This window comes from Chenopodium album, chromosome 11, assembly GCF_948465745.1.
Source record: "Chenopodium album chromosome 11, dcCheAlbu1.1, whole genome shotgun sequence".
In the NCBI taxonomy this organism is placed as follows: Eukaryota; Viridiplantae; Streptophyta; class Magnoliopsida; order Caryophyllales; family Amaranthaceae; genus Chenopodium; species Chenopodium album.
In genome coordinates this window covers 33,992,526-34,015,191 of record NC_137844.1, presented here as the reverse complement: position 1 = coordinate 34,015,191, position 22,666 = coordinate 33,992,526, and the positions used below count along the sequence as shown (strand labels likewise).

At 36.5% G+C, this 22,666-nt stretch overlaps 1 protein-coding gene and 1 non-coding gene across 2 annotated transcripts; both read left to right on the top strand.

Annotated features, from left to right (window-relative positions):
- Positions 1-1,775: 1,775 nt before the first annotated feature.
- Positions 1,776-2,243, top strand: LOC145566526 (uncharacterized). Its single transcript, XM_081625917.1, has one exon. The coding sequence runs from the start codon at positions 1,776-1,778 to the stop codon at positions 2,241-2,243; it is 468 nt and encodes a 155-aa protein (XP_081482043.1).
- Positions 2,244-18,501: 16,258 nt separating this feature from the next.
- Positions 18,502-18,608, top strand: LOC145569727 (small nucleolar RNA R71). The gene has a single exon (XR_014096269.1). It is a non-coding gene; the product is annotated as a small nucleolar RNA R71 (small nucleolar RNA).
- The last annotated feature ends 4,058 nt before the right edge of the window (positions 18,609-22,666 follow it).

The following is a 22,666-nucleotide window of genomic DNA, read 5'->3' as shown; positions in this document are numbered from 1 at the left end:
GGAACTTGTAAACCGTTCACAGGGTGAAGGTTACACCCCTTCACGATCCATGAGATTGCTAACTCCATAGTGGGTCCTGAACCATGACTGGATATTCGTGGATGAAGGTACAAATCCAACATAAAACTGATTGAACCTACCCTAAATAGACCTCTATTTTATTCTTGTCATATTCATGTGCGCTTTCTGACTAACATACAATCAATATATTAATCCTAAAACTGTTTAATCTATGTTGGTTGAATATTAATGCACAAACAAATCTATTATTGGAGATCACTTGAATTAAAATCACATTAATTAGCCTAAACAAAATTATTAATTATCTTATTAAGCGTGATTTCAAGTACAAATTCCATTTAAACCTGCAAGAGAGGGTGTGATCAAGTAATAACAATAATATCAAGCAACATAATAATATTGACATTACAAATCATCATCATCAAAATAATAATCATAATCTCAATAAAGCATAATAATATTAGCAAGATCCTAGGCATGATAATAACATGATTAATAACAAACCGTAGCATGTCACTAAACAATAAAGATCAAAGCTTTAACCCTAACATGATACTAACATGACAGAAGAAATAGGAAGCAACCTAAGCATGATACTAGAAATTAAAATAATCTAAACATGCTTCTTAAATATATAGAGCAATGAATTTACTCACTTTGTTGCCTCGTATCTCTTTCTATCAGAACAATATACACGTTAGTAACTTCAATAAAATATTAAATCAAACAATTAATTTAAATAATTGAAATAGGGGTTTGGGACCAAACCCTCAGAAATTATCAACCTTTCACGTCTAGGGCGAAGGCAACTTCAAGCTTGGTTAGCTGCGTCTAAGATTCGTGAATGCGGTATTGTATTTTGAAAAGGCAAGGTTTAGAAAAGAGGGAGAAAGAACAAGCTTCTAGCTTTGAGATAGAAGAGAATTAGATGATTGTTGGTATTTGAAAACAGGGAAATAACGCCCCTATTTATAGAGAAAACATTCGAAACGTTTAGAAAAGAGTCAGTATTTGACTCAAAGTAAAACAGCCCCTATCGCGATGTGATAGAGCTATCATGATGCGATAGGCCTATCGTGCCGCGATAGACTCCTCATAGCGCGATGGTGCGGCTATGACAAAACAGCTGTACGGAGTCCTTTTCCTAATATATTTAGACGATTAGACTCCGTGTTTATCATTAATTTAAGATTAGTTTATCATTAAAATATTTGTTTTATTCCAAATTAAAATAATTATCTTTTCTAAATAAAATATAATAGTATAATTATTAATCCTAATTCCATTAGAACTTAAACTAACCTTCTGGATTATTCTAGAAGGTTAAAGTAATTCCTAATAAATTTAGGAATAATCAAATAATGGGCACTCTACTTGATCATTAGGCCACATAAAATCATTTTGGGCCTAATTTAGTATTTTGGCCATAACTTCCTCATTAATCATCGGAATTGGTCTTATAATATATTATCGGAATGATTTTTTTATGCCCCATCCAACTACACTATTATTGGACCCATATTATGGACCAAACCAAATTGAACTGGACATTTTCCATAAATAAGGTATGAAGAGAAGTATTTTCGAAAAGTATTTTTATTAAAAATGATGCATCACGAGAGTCTTTCACATTTCACCTCGTTCGATAATTAATGACTTGAAAGATATTCGTCACTGGGTTTGGTTTTTAGGGAGACACAATCAGGTGTCTACAGTTTGCGAGTTCAAGCTTCAATAATTTGGAGAGAACAGTGATGGTGGAAATCTGGAAGCAAAGAAGCATTAATGAAACTTCGGAACAAACCCTGTGTGTGGATACCGGCAGTCAATGGTACGACAAGATTTTGGGATACGTTCTGTATGGGACATTGCCGATTGATAAGGCAAAATCGCAAAAGCTGAAAAAAGATAGTGTTTGGTTCATCATGATAACGGCCAACTATACAAAAGGGGATTCTTACTGCCTCTACAAAGGGTGCATCACAGATTTTGAGTCTGCAAGGCTTATTGAAGAAATTCATGAAGGAACTTGTGGAAATCATATGGGAGGCCTTGCTTTGTCGTTAGAAGCAAAGAAATGGGGTTATTATTGGCCGACAATGAATGAAGATGCATTGCAATATGTGCAGAGGTGTGAGAAGTGCCAGAAGTATGCACCAGCTATCAATTTTCCGCCAAATGATCTGACACCGATACTTAACCCAGTTCCGTTTGCGCAATAGGGAATGGACATAGTGGGGGCCTTTCTCTCAGCAACGGGTGGAAGGAAGTTCTTGATTATTGGAATAGATTATTTCACCAAATGGATAGAGGCGGAGTCGGTAACAAAGATATCTACATCAAAGGTGAAAAAGTTTTATTTGGAAGAATATTTTTACAAGGTTTGGGTTGCCAATGCCAATGCATGAAAGGTGAAAAAGTCGTTAAAAAATGTATGGAATGCAGCGGTGTTAAAGAAATTCTATATTTAAACTGATGTAATATGTAAATCTTTTGACCTATCATTGTCAGATAGTGCCGATAACAATAAAAGGTCAGATTTTGATATGCATGTTGACTAGGCATCCTCCATTTGACTTATCATCGTCAAATGGGACGGACAACTCAAAACCACTTCCACAAAGTTAATGCGCTTCCAACCTGATCAGTTGTAATCATTAACTCGTGAGATTGTTTGTTCAAAGTAAAATACCCGCCAAATCAAGTCATGTTATATGCAGACTTGAGGCGTAACCATGACCAAGATCGCCGACAAGGGTACTCAACTGACTGTAAAATGTAGAATATTGAGTGACCGGTACTATAATCTGAATCAACAACAAAGGGTGTAACCATTTTAATTGTTCATATCACCACAATATGGCCTGAGTCATTAGAGCATGCACCTGGATCCCAAGTACATCCACTAAGGGGGTAGGGAGTACTAGTAGAACCAATTAAACGCAAATCACGGGAACATTGAAAAATGGCCGTCATGTAGAATATCCAAAGTAAAGTTGTGTATGCAAAATGGCCGATAAGTTGCTTTTAATAATTCAAGTAAGGACACGCCAGTAATAAAATGTCTTTGCTTAGAATATGATGGCTGAACCATTCCATCTTGCGATTGCTTAAATAAAGCGGTTTCAAGGTTTGAAAAGCAAAACTCTTTAAAAGAAAGTTAAAAAAAATAAAGAAAAAGTAAAAAGAGACAACCGACAATTTAAGTAAGCAGCATGTAAGTAGGCTGTCGGTGAATATAGGGCAAACTTTCGAATTTGACGTTCATAATAGTAGTTACAACGATAAGACAGTTTTTACAGGAATAAGAGTGTTAGAATGAAAATCGACAGGAATCACCACAAAAAAGGGTATATGCCAACAAAACAACATTGTCAAAAAATTACGAGTCTTGTAAAAATAAAGATTCTAAATAACATATCAAAGAAGATAAGGCCCTATCACACAGGAGCCACATGATGAAGTTGGTGACGACTACCCGCCCTTTCAAGCTTGCGAATTTTCTAGTTCTGGAGAGCTCAGAATGTTAGGGTCTGAAAGGATTGGTGTCCTTCGAACAAGTGTATTATTTCGATAAAGGGTTCGGAGCTATTAAAAAGCTAATTATTCAGTTATTTCAAATGATCGGAATGCCTAGGTGGAGGCCGCTTCCGATCAGTAATATTAATGCATAATTAATATTACAGCTTAATCTTGACTGAACCCTTCGGGTCACACCCAAGCAACTAACGATCCGACACGACGAATTAATTCGGAAGGAATTAATGAGTCGCTCGAGTATTAAATATTTATACGTCGAAAATCGAGCTAGGAGCGTCAAAACTGAGCGTCGCAAGTCGAGTCGAATAAATAGAAGACGAGACGGTAAAATCAATAACTAATCAACAATTTACCGAAATACCCCTAGCATCAGAATGTCCTGAGCAAACCGAGTGTTAGGGGCATTTGGTATAGCAAGGTGGCTAGCATGCGCACCAAGCCAGCCTAGGCTGGCTGGCTGGTGCTGTGGCATGCTAGCGCACCATTGCTAGCAAGGCTGTCAGCACATGGCTAGCAAGCCATGCTTGCATGTGCAAGGGCAGCATCAGCATTCAGCTAGCAGCGTGGCTCGCAGGGGTCTTGGCCAGCAACCCGCAAGCAATGTTTGGTGTGCTAGGCCGAGGCAACAGCACTGTCGTGCATAGCAGCAGGCCAGCCACACACACTAAGCACCAGCGAGGCTGCTTGGGTGCCAAGGCTTGGCCTGCCACGTGGCAGCAGTCCATTAGCGCATGTGGCTTAAGGGATCCAGTTTTTGGGAGCCTTGGGGATCAAATATTGGTCCCCCCCCCCTTGTGGTCCTTACCTAACCTCTCCTCTTAGAATGCCACTTGTTGATTAATTAGTTGTTCGCTATTTTCTTTTATTTTTCATTTAAAAATAAAATGGGAAAATTGATTTTACCAACTCTCCTACATTGATGGGAGAGTGGATTTCTCACTTGAGTTTCCCTATAAATATCCCACTAGGGAATTAGGAAAACTCACTTGAATAAGAACTCAATTAGGCATCTCCACTTAAAAGAAAACCTATAAGTCCATTAATTACTCGAGTACTGTTTAGGTCCACCTTGGCTAACCTCCAAGTAAGAGACCCGTCACGATTGTGTTGTGGGTGGATATCATCGGAGGCCGTTGTCCTTGCGAGGCTTAGCTTTCTCAAGTAAACGCTTCAGTGGTCGAGCGAAGCACGCTTCAAAGGTAATTTATGCATTTTGGTTATATTAATTGTGAGTTTTTCCTTGGGTTCGGGTTTTATTTATGCGGTGAGTTAGACTCATCGAAACCCAACAGCGGTATCAGAGCCAGGTTAATTCATTTTTATAACTAAAAAATTTTCAAGGTGTTTTTATGATTTTAATTTTCTGGTTTATGTTACTAATTAGATTAGTAGCTTGGTTTTATTAATTTTAATCCCGTTTTAATGTGATTTTTGGCCCCAAACCTGGATTTTCGCCCAAATATAGTGAATTTTGGGTGGAAATAGCGTTTTGGAAAGTTTTCAACCCTTTTAGGACTGTGAAAAAGCCAAAATTCGACCAGAAATTCCTTTTTTCGAGGGTATTTCATTTTTGACGAAAAATTTTAAATCTTTTAACCTAAAATCTTAATGGCATATTTATGGTGATTATGTATTTGGTTCTTTCCTTAATGTTTCTGCATTTTTTTACTTCTTTAAGCATGGTTACTTTGTAGTAGTTAGTGCTTGAAAGATTGATTAAATTTTCACATAATTGCAAATCCATTGCATTAAGTGTGAAAAAATTTATTATTTGAGGCTTATAAGTACTAAAGATCCAATCTTTAATTGTTTTAAGTGGTTGGAACTTTGAGTTACAAAATTCCATGAATTTTTGTTGAACCTTTTTTATTTAATCATTTATTAAGTTGATTGGAATCATAAAGTTTCAATCTTGTGATAGAATTTTAATTTATCTTCATATTGGAAGATATAATTTTCAAGGATTCACAAGTTAAAGTTGGAATCTTTAATTGAATTTTTGTGTTCATAATTCTAACTCCCCTTTACTTTTGTCAAATCTCATGATTAATTTAAGTTAATTAAATTAATAGTGAGAATAGCCCTATTCATTTTATTGCGTCAAGTTGAACCAATATTATTAAAGAATAGTTCTTGGAAATAATTTTGGTTTTGTGCATTTGAATGAATTTATTAAGTTGGACTTGTTATTTTTCATTTTTCTCACTAAATTAATTCTAAAATTAATTTGGAATTAATTAATTAAGTTACGCAAAATTCGATTTTAAATCCCGAGGTTTTGGCATGAAAACCAAGGCAAAGCCACCCTTAGCCAGCTAGGTTGCACAGCAGCCCGCGTGTGGCTGCCTGGTGCGTGTAGCCAGGCGTGGCTTCTGCTTGCTGACTTGCAGCATGGCGCGTCACGGCCAGCAAGCAAGCAACATCATGGCGCAGCAGCAAGCATGATGTGCGCGCCATGCACGCTGATGTGCGTATGTGTGGTTGTGCAAGGTGTGTGCGGCTGGTGCGAGCGTGAGTGTATGAGTGTGATGCTTGGTGCATAAGGGAGGTTAGTGCGCGACTAGCTGAAGCTTGGTTCCTAGCAAAACAAGCATTATTGCTTGGTGCTAGGCACATGAAAGCGTTGGGCTTTATTTTGCGTTTTAGCCGTTTTATTTATTTTAATTATATTAATTATGATTATTAATTTTAATTAAAATTTTGGAGGCTAGGCCTTGGTTTTGAGCGGCACTTGCAAAATTTTATTTTGGCAAAATTTTGGGTTTATCGGCTTAATTAATTGGATTTATTAAGATGGATGCGGAATTTAGTGGGAGCTTCAATTTTAATTACGCTAAATTACATAATCGATTAAACAACTTTGATTAGTTTTAATTAGGCGCGCTAATCGGATTAACCACCTAAATTTGTTACTAGTTTACGCGTGTTTATGCATTGTTGCTTGTTTATCGTTGTAAAATGCATGGACCATTCACAAATGAATGGATAAGTGGAATGTATATTCTCCCACGGGTTTTATTAAAATGGCAACTAATGGGGCACGATTAGGATAGAAAATACGGACTACGTTCCGTCATGTATTTGTAAATCTAAATACGACCTGGGAACCGTTGAGTATTTTTGTACCTTAATATTTAGATACTAGTATTTGAAAATAATCGAAAATTATACCTAATGGAGGTCATTTAAATAATGGACGATTAATAACCAGTTGAGAATAGTGTGTAGTTTGATTTATAGCACCGTTTCTTGTTCTACAAGGACATGATTGTCATAAATTATTTGCACGGGTATTGGTTTAGAACCATACCTTATCGACCTATGAGAATACTTTAAGTGATTTAAAAATCGTCATAAGTACACCTTTCATTATGGCTATCGGAACCTCTTTCCTCGACCATGAGTATTGTGAGTTCTCTTGTTTGAGTAGTAGTCCGCTTTGATGTTCGTCAAACGTCTGTCGTACATGGGGATTATAACGGCAACACTCGCGCAGCTAGGTCCTCTTACTAAGAGAAGCTGACAGTACAAGACTAGGAATATCCCCCTTTTAACCATAAGGAACATGTCTTTCTTGTTTACAAGGCCTCTTGAAGAGCGAGACCGTGAAAATGCATGGCCGTGCTCAAATAGATTTTTAGAAATCATCTGCTTATTGACAGTCGAACTCAAATTTCAAGAAACACTTCGTGACGAAATAAAGATGACGAATAATCTTACCTTATAGTTCATGAAGAGACATTAAGTGACATATGAAATAGGCTATACACAAAAGCACACTTGTTAGGAAGGATAAGTGGGAGATTGATAGGAAAGGTGTCCTTCAAACAAGTGTATTATTCCGATAGAGGGTTCGAAATTATTAGAAAGCGAATTATTCAATGAGGTCAAGTGATCAGAATGCGTAGTTGGAGGCCGCTTCCGATCAGTAATGTTAACGTATAGTTAATATTACATCTTAATCTTGACTGAACCCTTCGAGTCACACCCAAGCAACTAACGATCCGTCACAACGAATTAATTCGTAAGGAATTAATGAGTCGCTCGAGTATTATGAACATTGACGTCGGATTTCGAGCTAGGAGCGTCGAGACCGAGCATCGGTCGAATGAATAAAATGACGAGACGGTAAAAATCAATTAATCAACAAATTACCAAAACACCGAGCACCAGCCGTACATAGGCGCAACAACAACTTGTACCATGTGCATGGCTTGCTGCGCGCATGTGCGGGTTGGTGCACTGGCCAGTAGATTGTGGCGCACAATAGCCTGCACAACGTGACCCAACAACTCGCATCAAGGCATGGCTTGCTGGGGCAGGCTGGCAGGCCTTGCGGCTAGCAGCCCGCACACACACATGCGCACGGGCAGGCCCACCCGAGCACAAGGCCGCCAGCAAGGCGCGCCATAGTTCCCAAGGCTGGGTGCCACATGGTGCCGTGTGATATTCTCCGAGTGAGGGGAGTGTGAGGCAGTTTGGGATGCTTGGGGGACAAGGCTTTGGTGCCCCCCCTGTGGTCCTCACCTACCCTCTCCCTCCTTGTTGCGACTTGTTGATTAATTATTGCTTTGTTATTTTTCTTTTGTTTTTGAATTAAAAATAAAATGGAAAATTGATTTTTACCAACTATCCAACATTAATGGGAGAATGGAATGTTTTTTTGAATTCTCTATAAATACCCATGTATTGAGACTTGAGAATCCCACTTAAGTTGAACTCAATAAGGTATCTCCAAAGAGAGAAAACCTTTAATTTCATTAAAACTCAAGTTAGTTTATTTTTGGTCTAGCTCGGCTAAACTCCAAGTAGAGACCTGACAGGTTGAGTTGCGGGTGGATTTTCGTCGGAGGTCTACGCACGTGCGGGACTCGAAGCTTTCCATGTAAGAGCTCGTCGAACTAGCGAAGCGCGCATAAAGGATAATGTTGTCTTTTGTCTTTATGTTGGTAATTTTTACTTTTAGTTATATTAATTATGAGCGGGTCTTGGGGTCAGGTTTCGTTCCGCGGAAGGTTGGACTTTCCGAAACCCAACAGACGTAATGGCGTGTAAATTATCGAAATCCTTTAAATTTGCTTTGCACGTTGTAGTTTATTTTCTTTTTGTTTGCTTTTTGCATCATCCTGCATGCACACCCTGCTTTGTTCCTTCCCTAAGCATATGTTTTGGACGTTTTTCGTGAGCGTGTCTTAAAATGTTTGGTAGTGGTGCTTTACGTAAAAGCTCCCATACAAAGGTTTTTCATTTTACTTTAGTGAATTTAAAATTGTCACGTTCTTTTCGTTTTTGTTGGCGTCCACAACAAAAATTGTATGGCGTAGGTGCTGCGTAAAATTGCATCCTCTTCCCAGCAACGTGATCTACCTCCGTAACGAAAAAGGTAGAACTTCTTTTCAACTTTAGGCGTTAGCTTTACGAGTCAACTGGCGCGCCGAACCATCGTGAACAGACACATTCTCGATTGGAAGTAAATACAGTAGTTAGTAAGCTTACTAGCTTACCGGACAGTTAGGGTGTCCGTCCACCCCCTGTATAAAGAGAGACATGATGAAGTCGCACTTATTTAGACACGTGTCCCTAGTCTTGAGACCCGTGTTTTCATCTTGTGGACATAACTTCTGAGAGAGTTGCTGATTTTCTCCTCTCTTACTAGATTTGGATAGATGCCTCCAGTCCTGAGACATGTATTTCTGTCTTGTGGACCCCGAATACTTCGTTTTGGTAAGCGAGTGTCAAAACCTCTATTTTTATCATCTTTTACTTTGTTAAAATCATGGACTAAAGTTTCAATGACATATCGAGGGACTTTAGATCAATGATGCCATATTGAGACGATATCATCCGCTTTACTCTTTTTTAAACCGATATGTTCTCATGACATGACATCACTTAGGACAACCTTTACTTGTAAAAGCGTTCTACACTTGCAAAGGATCAATCTAGATTCTATAGCGCATTAAGACTAGAAAGTACTTTTTCTAGCCTTAACAGTTACTTGTCTCGAACACTTAGCAAATTAAGGATAGTTTCGACATCCTTTTATGAACTTCGCAGAATGAGTCTCAGATTTATTTCCTAGGCTACTTTGACCGTCTATTCTAGACTCGATCAAAGTGGGGGATAACTGTAGACATCTACTTTTGGCCTCCTCTCCCGACCGGAAGTGCTATGACGTTAAAAAAAACCATCTTTGTGTTGGATCACCGTAAAGAATACTTAGACTACTATTTAAGTCACAAGAATACAAAACAACTAGCCTGACCATAAAGAAAATGAACTAAAGACCAACTAACTAAGCCTAATCAATAATTAGGTCTAAACCCGAAGTTAAAACCTAATTTTGACGGACATAAGGGCGCCTAGGTTAAAAACTGAAGCTATCATAGGAAAATCTGCGCGCATCTCAAAGAGTCGCGCTGGTCTGGCGCGCGCAACTCACAAGGTTGTGCGTGAAACCCAGCGCAGCCTCCAGTGATGCGCACACGGAAGATTCAGAATTTTCTGAAAATATTGAATCGAATCTTACCGTAATACCGCGCGCATGAAATTTAGTTGCGTTGCCCCTAGCAGCGCATCTCAATCACTTGCGCGCAGCAGGCGTGCGCCACCTACTGTGGCAGAATGCTCAAAACCCTAAATGCACTCATTCCCTATAAATAGGGGCTTAATCCGAAGTTTAAACAAAAAAATTAACCCGAAACACTGGCTGAAACATTGTGAACTTGTGTACCTTCAACCCTCTTGTCCTAAACACTCACCACTCTTATTACTTGTCCCTACGATGGAGGTTCCCGAACAAGAAGGAGTCTATAAGTTTTCTAAACGAAAATCTAGCAAAGAAAAGTGGTTAGTTTCCCGAGCACTTAGATAAATCACCTTTTTTTTATTGTTTAAAACACCTTTAATTAGTTAATTAGTTTTGTTTGATCACTTTGAATAAACTTTTAATTAATTAATTTCACATGGTATTCTTGCCTTAATCAAAGATTAGAATTGGAATAATTAATTATTGTTCTATCACCTAAGCCAAGGCAAATCTTGTTTATTGTTCTTTTTCATGAATTTGAATTAAAAAGAATAACGACTTTTACAATGTAATTCCTAAGTGATTAATGCTTGTAAATAAAATTAACTAACTTAGTTTTAGGTATCACGTTGCATATATTGTTTGGTGATGAAATTGTTAAAAAGGAAAAGCTACTAGATGCCGCACTGGGGCTAGAATATCGATTCCTCCCTAAAAAGGAACGTTATTTTAGTACCCTCGCTCCCAAACTCATTTTTAGTACAAGTAGACAATTTGGGCATGGGTTAACTTATGATTCGTGCTAAATATCCCTTGAACTCTACTTGGGAGAAAGGCATGAACAAGGTTTATGAGTTTTCCTAAAACTCATTGGCAACTCCTTACTAGTTTCTTACAAAAAAGCGTAATGATTGGATCAGTTCTAATTCAAGGTCTCCCAAACAGTCAGGAATTCATATCCTAATGCACATTCAAAAGTGTAAAGTTCTAGGCTTTTAAAGGGTCATGGGCATAACAGAGAAGGATCCCCTAAGATGGGCACACCCTCCTTACACCACCAAAACCAACTTCTTCAATAGCTTGTTTTTGTTTAACACTGAAGAATTGCACCAAACTTTCCAAGGTATGTGGTATACACCTTGTAATCATATGTTTCTGGACCCTAAATAATTAAAAAAAAAAAAGTAACTAAAACAATATAGACTACAAACAAAATATAATAAAAAATGTAAATCAAGAATAATTGAAAACAAGTTCTATTACAGTGAAGTATCAGAATTAGAATCAAAATACAATTCCAATTAAAGATTCCTCTTTCTCTTGGTTTTGACATTCTTACGTACTGTTTTGACCTTAGCAGCTTCGGGCATTGTTTTGGCTTTTTAGGTACTATTTTACCCTTAGGAGACTCTTTAAGAACTGTTTTGGCCTTCTTAAGTACCGTTTTGGCCTTAGCAGACTCTTTAGGCATTGCTTTTCCCTTTGAAGGCACTTTAAAGCGATATCCACCTATAGAACCTCCTATATTTGATTAACATAGAGAAATTACCACAAATAACCAATTAACAAAATACTCTTGGGAAAATTAAGTTTGTATGCAAAAATGTTACTCCAGGAAAACACTTATATTAAAAAGTGACCCTTTTAACTGCAAAAAATGACCCTTTTAACTGCAAAAAATGACCCTTTTAACTGCATAAAGTGATCATTTTAACTGCATAAAGTGACCCTTTGTGTGCATATAATTTACCCTTTTAACTACATAAAGTGACCCTTGTTATGCATATAAGTGACACATATAGCACATAGTATTACTCCCCTTTACTTTGATTTCTAAACACAATGACATACTGCTATTCTCATACTCTAACTAAAACCAAAATCAATTCCAATTAGCATACTCTGCTTAAAACCTAAGCAAAAAATAACAAAGAGCAAATTCAGGAAAATAATATGCACTAGTTATTGGACATATAACAACACATTAATAAGCAATTTATAAGCAAGTAAATACAATTATCAATACAAATTATCATAATCTCCCTTAAAAAAAGCAAAAAATCAAAGAGAAAATTCTAAAAAATAACATGCAAAAGTTGTTTAACACGTAACAACACATGTATAACCAATTAAATACGATGAACAAAGAATTAAAGCAAAATTAAACACATTAACTTCAAAATTCAATTCCAATTATCATAGTCGGCATAAAAAATAAACAAAAAAATCAAGTGCAAACTCTAAAAAATAACATGCACTAGTAGTTCGACATATAAAAACACATTTATATGTAAAAATTGAGTTGAAAATTTTGAAAAATAATGAAAAAAAAAATAAGAAAACACACCTTGTTCAGAAGACTGCTTTGTACTCTTCTTCTTCACCACTGCAGAATCGAACACTAACAAAAACAAAAACAAAAACAAAAACAAAATAAAAAAAACCTAAAAATCGAAGAATCAAAACAACTAAATTAAAACTAACAAAAATCTCCTAAAATTAAGTAAACAAACTTGAATTTAGCAAATAACAACTTCACAAGTGAAAAAGAAGAGAGAAAAAGCTCGAACATTACTGGTTGAGGAGAAATAAAATCGTCGGTTGAGGAGAGAGAAATCTCTATTGAGAAAATCACGAAGAGAGAGAAAATGGTGAATGAATGAAGAAGAGAGAGAAAATTGTTTTTTGTTTGTTTTGGCAATTATAAATTCCCACGTGTGAGTTGAAATTTGGAAAGTAAATTCTTTCCAAAACTTCTACTACACAATAGAGTTGGTGTAAATCCGCCTTTAATAAACATTTGTGATAAGTTTGTATATGTGCCACGTGTATCCTTACACCAGTATGACTCCACATCATTATTTTATGCCACATCCACATTCAATAATCTTAATTAAAAAATGGATTCAGAGAGATTTGAACCCCATACCTCATTGGTTGGAAACCACATGTATTACCAATTAAGCTAGAACTAAATCATGTTCAATTAACACAAACACACGTTTACTAGCAATGAAGATTCAAAACATCGAGTAAATGCTATTCTATGCTTATTTGAATCAAAGTGTGTTTTGAAAAGCTAAATAGGTTTAAAATCTCTATATGGTAGATATAGATAAACCAGGTCTATACATATAAATTGTCTCTAAAATGTCAAATGATTCGAATGAAAATGAACATCGCATGCGGAAGATCCAAAGGAATGGACATTCAATATCATTAGATAGTGAATTTATCGATATATGTAAATATCATTCTAATTTGAAAATTTTGACAAAGTCATCGTTTAGAGAAATGATGAAGTGAACTCGAGGTCGAATACATATCGATGTAAGAAACCTAAGGTTCAAAGGCTAAAGATGAACAATGAAACTTCATTTGTGATATGATCACTTGTGCTTAGTTGCAGCTAAAGTTTGAAAATTTTGAAAAGTTCAAAAGTCTACTATGAAGTTCATAATCAACTTGACAAGATAAATAAACACTACAATATGATTGTAATCGTGAAAGTTCGAGTTAGGACATCTACTTGGCAAGATATTCAAAGTATTGCGATATGATTGTAATATGGAAATTTAAGCCAAGACCTTGGTAAACATCCAAGAGTTGTGAAATCGTTTTACAACAAACTTCGAAAGAAAACATTTTGAAGTGTTTATGAAAAGGAGCCATCTAAGATATATTTTGATAGTGGATGAAAATTACCTATCTTCCAACCATTATTCAGGAGATAAACTTTTAAGATAAGCTACATAACTAAAAAAAAACTACATATGTCAAATAAAAAATGTACCAAAGGTTTCATATGTGATATGGATAAAAAAAGTTCTTATAAAGTCTTTCTAAAAAGCAAGGAATAAAATGTGTATTAAATCGTTTGATACACGTTCAATTCCTATACAGAGCACGGGGTACTACTACACAAGTCATACTTAGCACAAAATGTTTGTTTCTCAAGCAGATGCCCCTATGGAAAAGATGTCATTTCCAAAAGGTCAAGTGGGAGTAGTATAAATCTCAAAAGAGTTTGAGAAAAGCAACAAACAAACATGGTTCAAACAATGGTTGGTTTACCCTATGTCAAATGTGCCTCTTCGAAAAGGCAAGTGGGAGTATAAGAATCTCAAAAAGTTTGAGAGCGTTGAAAGAGTTCAAGAAAAGTTAATTCAAAAATCTTGAAGAAATTCGAGAAGTAGTTGAACAAAAGCAACAATATGAGCATGATTCACCTCATGTTATAAATGACAATGCATGGTCTTATCAAGTGTAATGGGAATAATAACCATGTGTCGAAGGTAGTACATTCCAAGTGCACATCCTCTATTGTCGTTTCTCAGTGAAAACTAAACAAAGTTGTTGTATAAATTTCAATTGTTGCGTAAAGACCCACAATGATGACTAGCATATCTAAAACTTAGCCAAAGAAATATGATTTCGTATTGACTAAGAGTTCTAAAATATTGATTTTGGAACATTATGATTATGCAAGTAATAAAGATGATTTGACAAGTTATAATTCCAGGTGGTTTAAAAACTAGGAAATATGAAATAGATTCTAAGTCTGTAAGCAAGTGTATGACACTTGATAAGTTTGCCTAATTGGGTAAGACCCACTATAAGAAAAACAGAGAAGAAAGAAAAATGTTTTCTAAACAAAGCAAAGACATATTAAAGGATTCAACTAATTCATAGTATGACTATGAATACGATGAAACCTTTACATTAGTTATGTTGCCAAGAATTATTAAAGATATTTTAGTGATTTCTACCTTATGAGATTTGGTAAATGAATTTCAAAACACTTTCTTGAAATTGTTCATAGAAGATTTGTATATGATACAATCAGAATCCAATAATCCTAGGGATGCATAAAAGATCCTTTAATGGATTGATTTTAGCATCATGGAGTTAATGTTCTTAATTTTTGTGAGTTAATCAAAATTGTTTGATGTTCTCATAAAATGAAGAAAAAGTCTTATGTGTAAAACTATAGACCCACTTTGAAGTTCAAGTATAGAGCTTTCAGATATATTAGTGGATTCCTTTGACATGAGTGGAACATTATTCCATTCAGTGATTGATTTAATTGTGGTGCATTCAAACGTCTTCCCGTAACTGGACGTTATAAAGGGTGTTTCCTGGTTACTTCAAAAGTTTAGTGGGATCTTTGGTTGCCACAAGATTGGATTGAGTCTACTTATTTAATTAGCAATGTTTCTTGGGCCCTTGAAGAGGGAGAATTCAGAAAATGCATGGCCGTGCTCAAATGGATTACATAGTAATCATTTGTTTTGTAATTCGAACTCAGTTTTCAAGAAAATATTTGTAGATTAATATGATCTTGACATGAGATGTAATCATATTATCAAATCGACACACATTGACTTAAGGAATTTGAATATTGCGCACTTGTCTCCGACAAGTGGGAGATTGAAGGAATTACGTCTTTGATAAGTGCAATTACTTGATATATCAAGGATCACTATTATGGAGATAATAAGTTCATTCTTTTGGGTCGTCATTGTCTTTTGCTAGATATGATAAATGATCTATGGGCTAGTTAAATAGTTCAAAACCCAATAGAATGGATGCTATAAGGTCATACAACAAGGGTATTGGATTAAACAAGTAAGTGATGCGTGCCATTTATGGCACTCTTAGGCTAGGTTTTCTTCTTATTTTTATACTCGTTTTTAGTCTTTTATGTCGTGTTTTTGGGGAATAATGCTTGATTTGCGTGTTTGTGTGTTAGTTTAGAGAAATGCATGCTTTTAATGGTTTTCTTATTATTTTATTCATTTTCTCGGCTATTTCTCTCGCTTATCCATTTCTTTGACTTGTTTTGTAGGTGTGTCGAGTTTCCTGGGATTTAATTATCAAGGAGGAAGCTCGAGCGCATTCAGGGAGGTTTATGGATCTAAGTTCGGGAATCCAAACATGCAATTCAAGCTAGCTCCGCAAGCACAAGGACCTTGGAAGCAATGCTTTGGCTTGGAATGTTCAAGTGCTTGGAAAATAAAGGAGCTGCCCTTCTCATGAGCATCGCCTCAAGTGCACCAATGATAGGATGCTCGGGAGCGCGGAGATTGATCGAGCAAGCGAAGGAAGCAAGGCCACGAGCACCAAGCAGGGGTGCGCGCGCGCGACATAGTGGTTCGTGCGAGCAGACCCAGCTATGCGCGCGCGCGGCCTGGGTGGTGCGTGCGCACAGATCTTTTGTGGCCTGCTGTGCGTGCGCACAGAAAGGTGGTGCGTGTGCACGGTTTGCCCTGTTTCCCCTCGCTCGTTTTATTATAAATTAGCCTTGTCATTTCTATTTTAGAAGGAAATTTTTAGATTAGTTTGGTGACTTTCTCTCTCATATCATAGGTTAGGTTGAGAGCTTCTCTCTCTAGTTTTTAAGGATAGTTTAGGAGTAGTTTTAGAGAGAGAAAGTGAGGGATTTCAATGGTGGTTTAAGAGATTGAAGATCCAATGGTGACAATTGTATTGAAGATCTTCTTAACCAATCAATGAGCATTTCTCACTCTATCTCATCCTTATTGCTTTGTTCAATTTCATGTTTGTTTGGTTTAATCTTGATGTTTAATTCTTGATAGTGTAATTGTTCTTGATATTTTGTTGATTCTTGATTTCCTTAGTTGTTTGTTGATAGATAATGATTCTTGAGTAGTTGTTTGGCTAAGAATTGGGTGAAACTTGTATGATTGATTGATTGTGATTAATTTGGGAATTGTGTTGATTGATTGCTGAGATTAATTTAATGAAGGTTTGCATGTGTGTAATTCGATTAGGCCTTGAAAATTATGCTAGATTGCATTGTAATTGCTAATGACACGACCAATTGATTTAGGAATTGCAATTATCGATTGGTTTGGATTGTGATTCTCTTAATTTGTTATTCATAGTGAACCCTAGCTTAACGATTAGGAGATAGCTCTTTGATTCCAATTGATAGCTCTTTTCATTAGTCTTCGATCACAACCTTTGATTGGCATGATCTTCCCAAGTTGTTGCAATTATCATAATTACTTGTTGATCCCCATTCCTAGTGTTTTATTTGTTTGATTGTTAGTTTGTTAGTTGTTACTATTCCTTCTTCACCTTCGACTTCGACCTAGCTTAGGCGCATAATTGAGAGTGCTTGAACATTACAGTTCCTTTGGGTTCGACCCTTGACTTACCTCTATACTCGTATTTAGGTTTTTTAAGTGTTTATAAATTTAGTTTGACTTAGGGAGGATTAGTTAAATGACCTAGTTTTTCCCTAGTCAGTAAGAGACTCATTAATGGGCCTCATGAGGTAATGACAACCCACGTAAGGAGTAGGGCTAGTGTAGTTTGAATTGGGTTAAGTGTTTGGGCTTCACATGGACTCTAATTATATACGTGATATATGTATAGAGGTCATGCCTAGGGTTGACATAAGTGATACTTTACCCATACAATAAATTGTGAAGCAATTAACCAAACACTCTAACCCCTCTCTCTCTCTCATACGCCTCTCTCTTCCTCCCCCCTTTGTCCATACTGTACGAACACCGACGCACTGTGGACGCACGGTGGTGGTGGTGGTGGTGGTTTGTGGCTCGTTTGACTCCTCTCCTCTCCGTAGAAGGTTGATTGAAAGGTTCAATCACGACTAACTAGCATTAGTGAAAGTTTAATCTCTGCCCGTGGACTAAGTAGAGGAATCACGCTTGGACTTCTTTATCTCCTATTGTTCTTGCTCGATCACACATGGAATCATGCTTTAAAGGTACAATTATATGTTATTTATGTGTTATGCATTGATCTTGGTGTTTAGATGCTAATGAATATGATTCATGAAATTCCCTGCTTAGAGTATCTAAATTCCTACATGAAAGGTGCCCTTTCTTGAAAAACAGGTAGTGGTGGTTTAATTATTGGAGCTTGAGTGTTCTTGTATGAGAATCCTTGATGATTTCTCCACCCTCCATCATATGTGTTGGTCACCCTCCATCATATGTGTTGGAATGAGGATCATATGGCCTTGTGGAGGTCGTGTTATAAAAAGCATTCGCTTGCTTAATCGTCATTCCATCATAATTAAGCTGACACTCTCGTGCAGTATGACCCTCATTTCACACATTTGACAAGTTTACATCGAGGGTTGAGGAGACCCGGCTAGGAGTTGATCGAATTTATGAGTCAATGCCTACACAGAATTAGTCAACATGGTTAGAGCATCAACATCGTGTTTACCTCCTCTGTTAGTAGCATTTCGTCCTCCTAGATGGTAATTATCATTAGTTGCCATCTTTTTAATCAAATCTTTCGCGTCGGTTGGGTTCTTAATCATGATAGAACCTCTGAACATAGCATCAATGTGTATGCAAAACTCATGGGTCAAACCATTATATAACGTTTGTATCAGCATCCACTCTGGAGTAACATGATGAGGCTGTTGTCTCTACAATCACTTAAACCTTCTCCATGCCTCGTATAGGAATTCTTCATTAGATTGATGGAAGGTTGATAACTCATTCCTTAATTTTGCGATTTACTCTTGCCCCAAGAATTTAACTAGAAAGGCCTTGGCCAGCTTGTCCCACGTATCAAAGGAACCGATAGCTTCATCTCGTAACCACTCCCTTGCCCTATCCCGTAGTGAAAAAGGGAAAAGGCGTAGTCTAATAGCATCATCAGTGCACCATTGAGCTTCATAGTGTCACATTTCTCCAAGAAACTGTCTATGTGTGTCACAGGGCAATCATTCTGTGAGCCCGCAAAAGAATGATTGGAGATGAACTGTATAAATTGGGGCTTTTAACTAAAAACTCAGAGTAATGACAGGTGGTCTAACAATACTGGAGAGGAATCCGGTTGTTGTATCCGGAATACCATACTCCAGAAGAGAGTTTGTTCTTGGATCAACCATGTTTCTTGTACTTTGATTTCTCCTTCTTCTACCTCTTCATCTTCTTGTAGTAGCTTCGATCTCAGAATCAAACATTGTTAAATAATCTGTACCTGAACTTCAAGTTTGCATGCAAAAAAGAAACTAAAACGGGAGATCAAAGACACAAGGAACAACAGCCGAAGCAACAAAATATACGCTTAGTAAAAACGAATTACAAATATCTAGAATGAAATTGTTAGTCCCCGGCAAAGGCGCCAAAATTTGATAGGTGTGTCGCGTACCTAACAAAAATTTAAACCTAATTAAACCACTACTATGTAGACGGGCAAGTAAGGGTTGGATCCCAAGAGACTATGGTTTACTAATTAAATAGACTCAAGTAGCTACTAAGCAAGTAACCAAATCAAATAATTGAGAATTACTAACTAAATATTAAAGAATGACGATTAAACTAAATAATATGATAAATCAATTACTAAAGACATCCACCACGAATAGAATCAATGCAATACTAATTCTACCCCCAATGTATAAATTGATTAATAAGAGGAAAAGTAACCCCTAGAAAATACGAAAGGTCTCTCTCGAGTTATCAATGGATTTTCTAATCAGAATCTGATTAGTGTCATAAATGGCACTCATTTGATGAGCTTTTAGGTTGTTTTTACCTTCCCTTCATGGCTTTCTTCAATAATAAATACTTAGTTTTATGCATTTTCTCTTTAATTTTGTTGTTCTCTCTCATTTTGTGTTTTCATGGTTTTTCTAGTGTTTTCTCCTTTATTTGTCCTCATTTCGTGGTTGTAGGTATTATACGAAGTTCGAGTCTTGATATTGGTGTTTTACCAAGTTGGAAGATGCCTTTGGAGCAAGTTTATAGCATTGGGAAAGCTCAAGAAGTAAGAAAGTGGCATGCTCCAAGTTCTAACTCTTTCTCTCTCATGAGACCATGGTGTTGAACCCACTGTCAAGTCCATTTGAATCTTCCATGCTTATTGTTTACCATGAGGGGCGCACCATTCACATCATGCATGCACCGAAGAAGTGTCCTTCTCTGGGAGCGCGGGCGCGCATCTCTATCTTGCGCGGGAGCGCAATCGAGGTCCATTCAGTACCCAATTTATCACGAGCGCGATCAAGGAGGAGAGGGCGTGCAGGCAACCTTGAGCGGGCGTGAAACCCTAAATCCGAGTTCATTTTGAGCTCGTTTTTACGCCTCTTATAAATACTTTAAAACCCGATTTTGGGAGGAAGCTTTTAGACATTATTTTCATCATATTCTTAGCTTAGTTAAGAGTTTCTCTCTCTACTTTTAGGGTTAGTTTAGGAGCAGATTAAGTGAGAGAAAGTGAGAGATTTCATTGATAATTAAAGAGATTGAAGATTCAAGGTGACAATTGTATTGAAGATCTCCATATCAATCAATGAGGATTTCTAACTCTATCTCATTTTATTGCTTTGTTTGATTTCATGTTTGTTTGATTTGATTTTGATGTTTGATTCTTAATTAGTGTAATTGTTATTCATATTTTGATTATTCTTGATTCCATTAGTTTCTTGTTGATTAGATGATGATTCTTGAGTAGTTTTTTTACTAGGGATTGGGTGAAACTTGTATGATTGATTAGTTGCGATTAATTTTGGAATTCTGTTGATTGATTTTTGATATTAAAGTGATTAACGTAAGTTTACATGTGTGTAGTTTGATTAGGCCTTGAGAACTATGCTAGATTGCATTGTGATTTCTAATAACACGACCCATGGAGATAGCTCTTTGATTCCAATGAATAGCTCTTATCATTAGTCTTCACAACCATTGATTAACATGTTTTGCCCAAGTTGTTACAATTGTCATGATTATTTCTTGATCCCTATTCCCTAATGTTTTATTTGTTTGATTCTTTGCTCTAGTAGTTAATTAGTCTTTGTTACTATCCTCTTCACCTCTTGACTTCGACCTAGTTTAGGCATTGATTGAAAGCACTTGAACATAATCGTTCCTAGTGGTTCGACCCCTGACTTACCTCTATACTTGTGTTTAGAATTGTTAAGTGATTATCAATTTTGTTTGGCTTAGGGAGGATTAGTCAACGAACTAGTTTTCCCCCTATCACAATCATACCTATTCTCATAGACTCATGCAAATTACAGACATTAAGCACATTACTCTAACTTCTTAATCATTCATTCATCTATACTCATAATGAATTTCAAAACCTTAATTAATCTATTCAATTCCGTTAAAACCAAACTCTCATTGCGATTAATACAAAGGAATAATAACAATATTAATTATCACTAATCTAGTATTGACATAAGCACAATCAATTAAGCATGTTTATTGTGATTATTATTGGAGAATTTAAAGATTTAATTCATGCATCAATAGTATTCAATGAAAAAAACATGATTAATAAGAAAATAAAAGTAAAAGAGGAAGAAAAGATGAATACCAATTACTTGAATAAGGAAAATTACCAATTGTTGATGAACAAAGATTAAAACTTGAAAGTGCTAATTAATCTAGATCTAGAGAGAAAACTAGGGTTCTAATGAAGGTTTATTTTTAGGCTAGAAAATAATAACTACCTTAATCGGTGTCTTACCATGGGTATTTATATCCCTTGAAATAATAAAATCTAGAAAAAAATAAGAAAAATGGTTTTTCGACACATTGCCCGGGCAGCCAGGGCAAGGGTGCCAAGTCGGCAGCGCATAACATTTTCACATCTTACGCCTCTTCTAAAGTCTTCAATCATTGTACTTCGTCTGCCCGGTCTTCCAGGGCAATGCTTCTCGGTCGGGCGCGCAAGACACTCCAAGATTGCTGACCTTTAAAGCTTGTAACAACGCAAATTCTCATCACCCTGGCTGCTAGAGCAATGCTGCCCTACCAGGGCGATGGGAGAAGGATACTTTGTAGTAATACTTTGCTAATCTCTTCTCCTTTCTTTGCCTTGGCTTCAAGGGCAATGTTGCCCTTTTAGGGTGGACATGGGATACTACTCCACCGTAATGAACTCTTGTGACCATCAAAATTAGTCTCGCTCATCCTGAAATACATAAAAAACAACGAAATTACCCATAAAAGCACAACATGATCACAACCAAACCAAATCGAGCTAAAATAAGATATAAACAACTAATATAGACTCGAAAACTACCTAAATGGACTCTAAAAATACGCACAATACACGACTTGTCAAGTAGCAAAAGGGTGAATGAAAAAGAAAACAAGAAAGTAACTAAAAAAATCACAAAAGAAAATAAAAAGAGCCTTTTCCCTCCCCTAAAGTGGCTCGGTCTCGATCTTGGGAGCTAGTAGACAAACCAAAGATTGAAACATGCATAGCCAAGGATCCAAAGCGCTGCTCGATAAAGATGATGAAGGCTTGAACAATATGAAAAGCAACATCATCTTACCACTTTCAATGAACTAAGGCGTGATGCACCCTAAATTTCTTAAACCGTCTACCTTAACATGCAATATCCTAGAATCAACACCCACCAACACTTTTAAATCATGCACACATATTCCACTAAGAAGAAAGTCATTCAAAAATATAAGACCAATTTGAATTGTCCAACCAAAGAGAGATAGCAAAGCACATTTTGCAAAAATTGCCTTGAATGAGGTTGCTTAAAAGAAAAAGGAGAAACAAAGAAGGAAATGAAATGCTAATAGGAAGAAG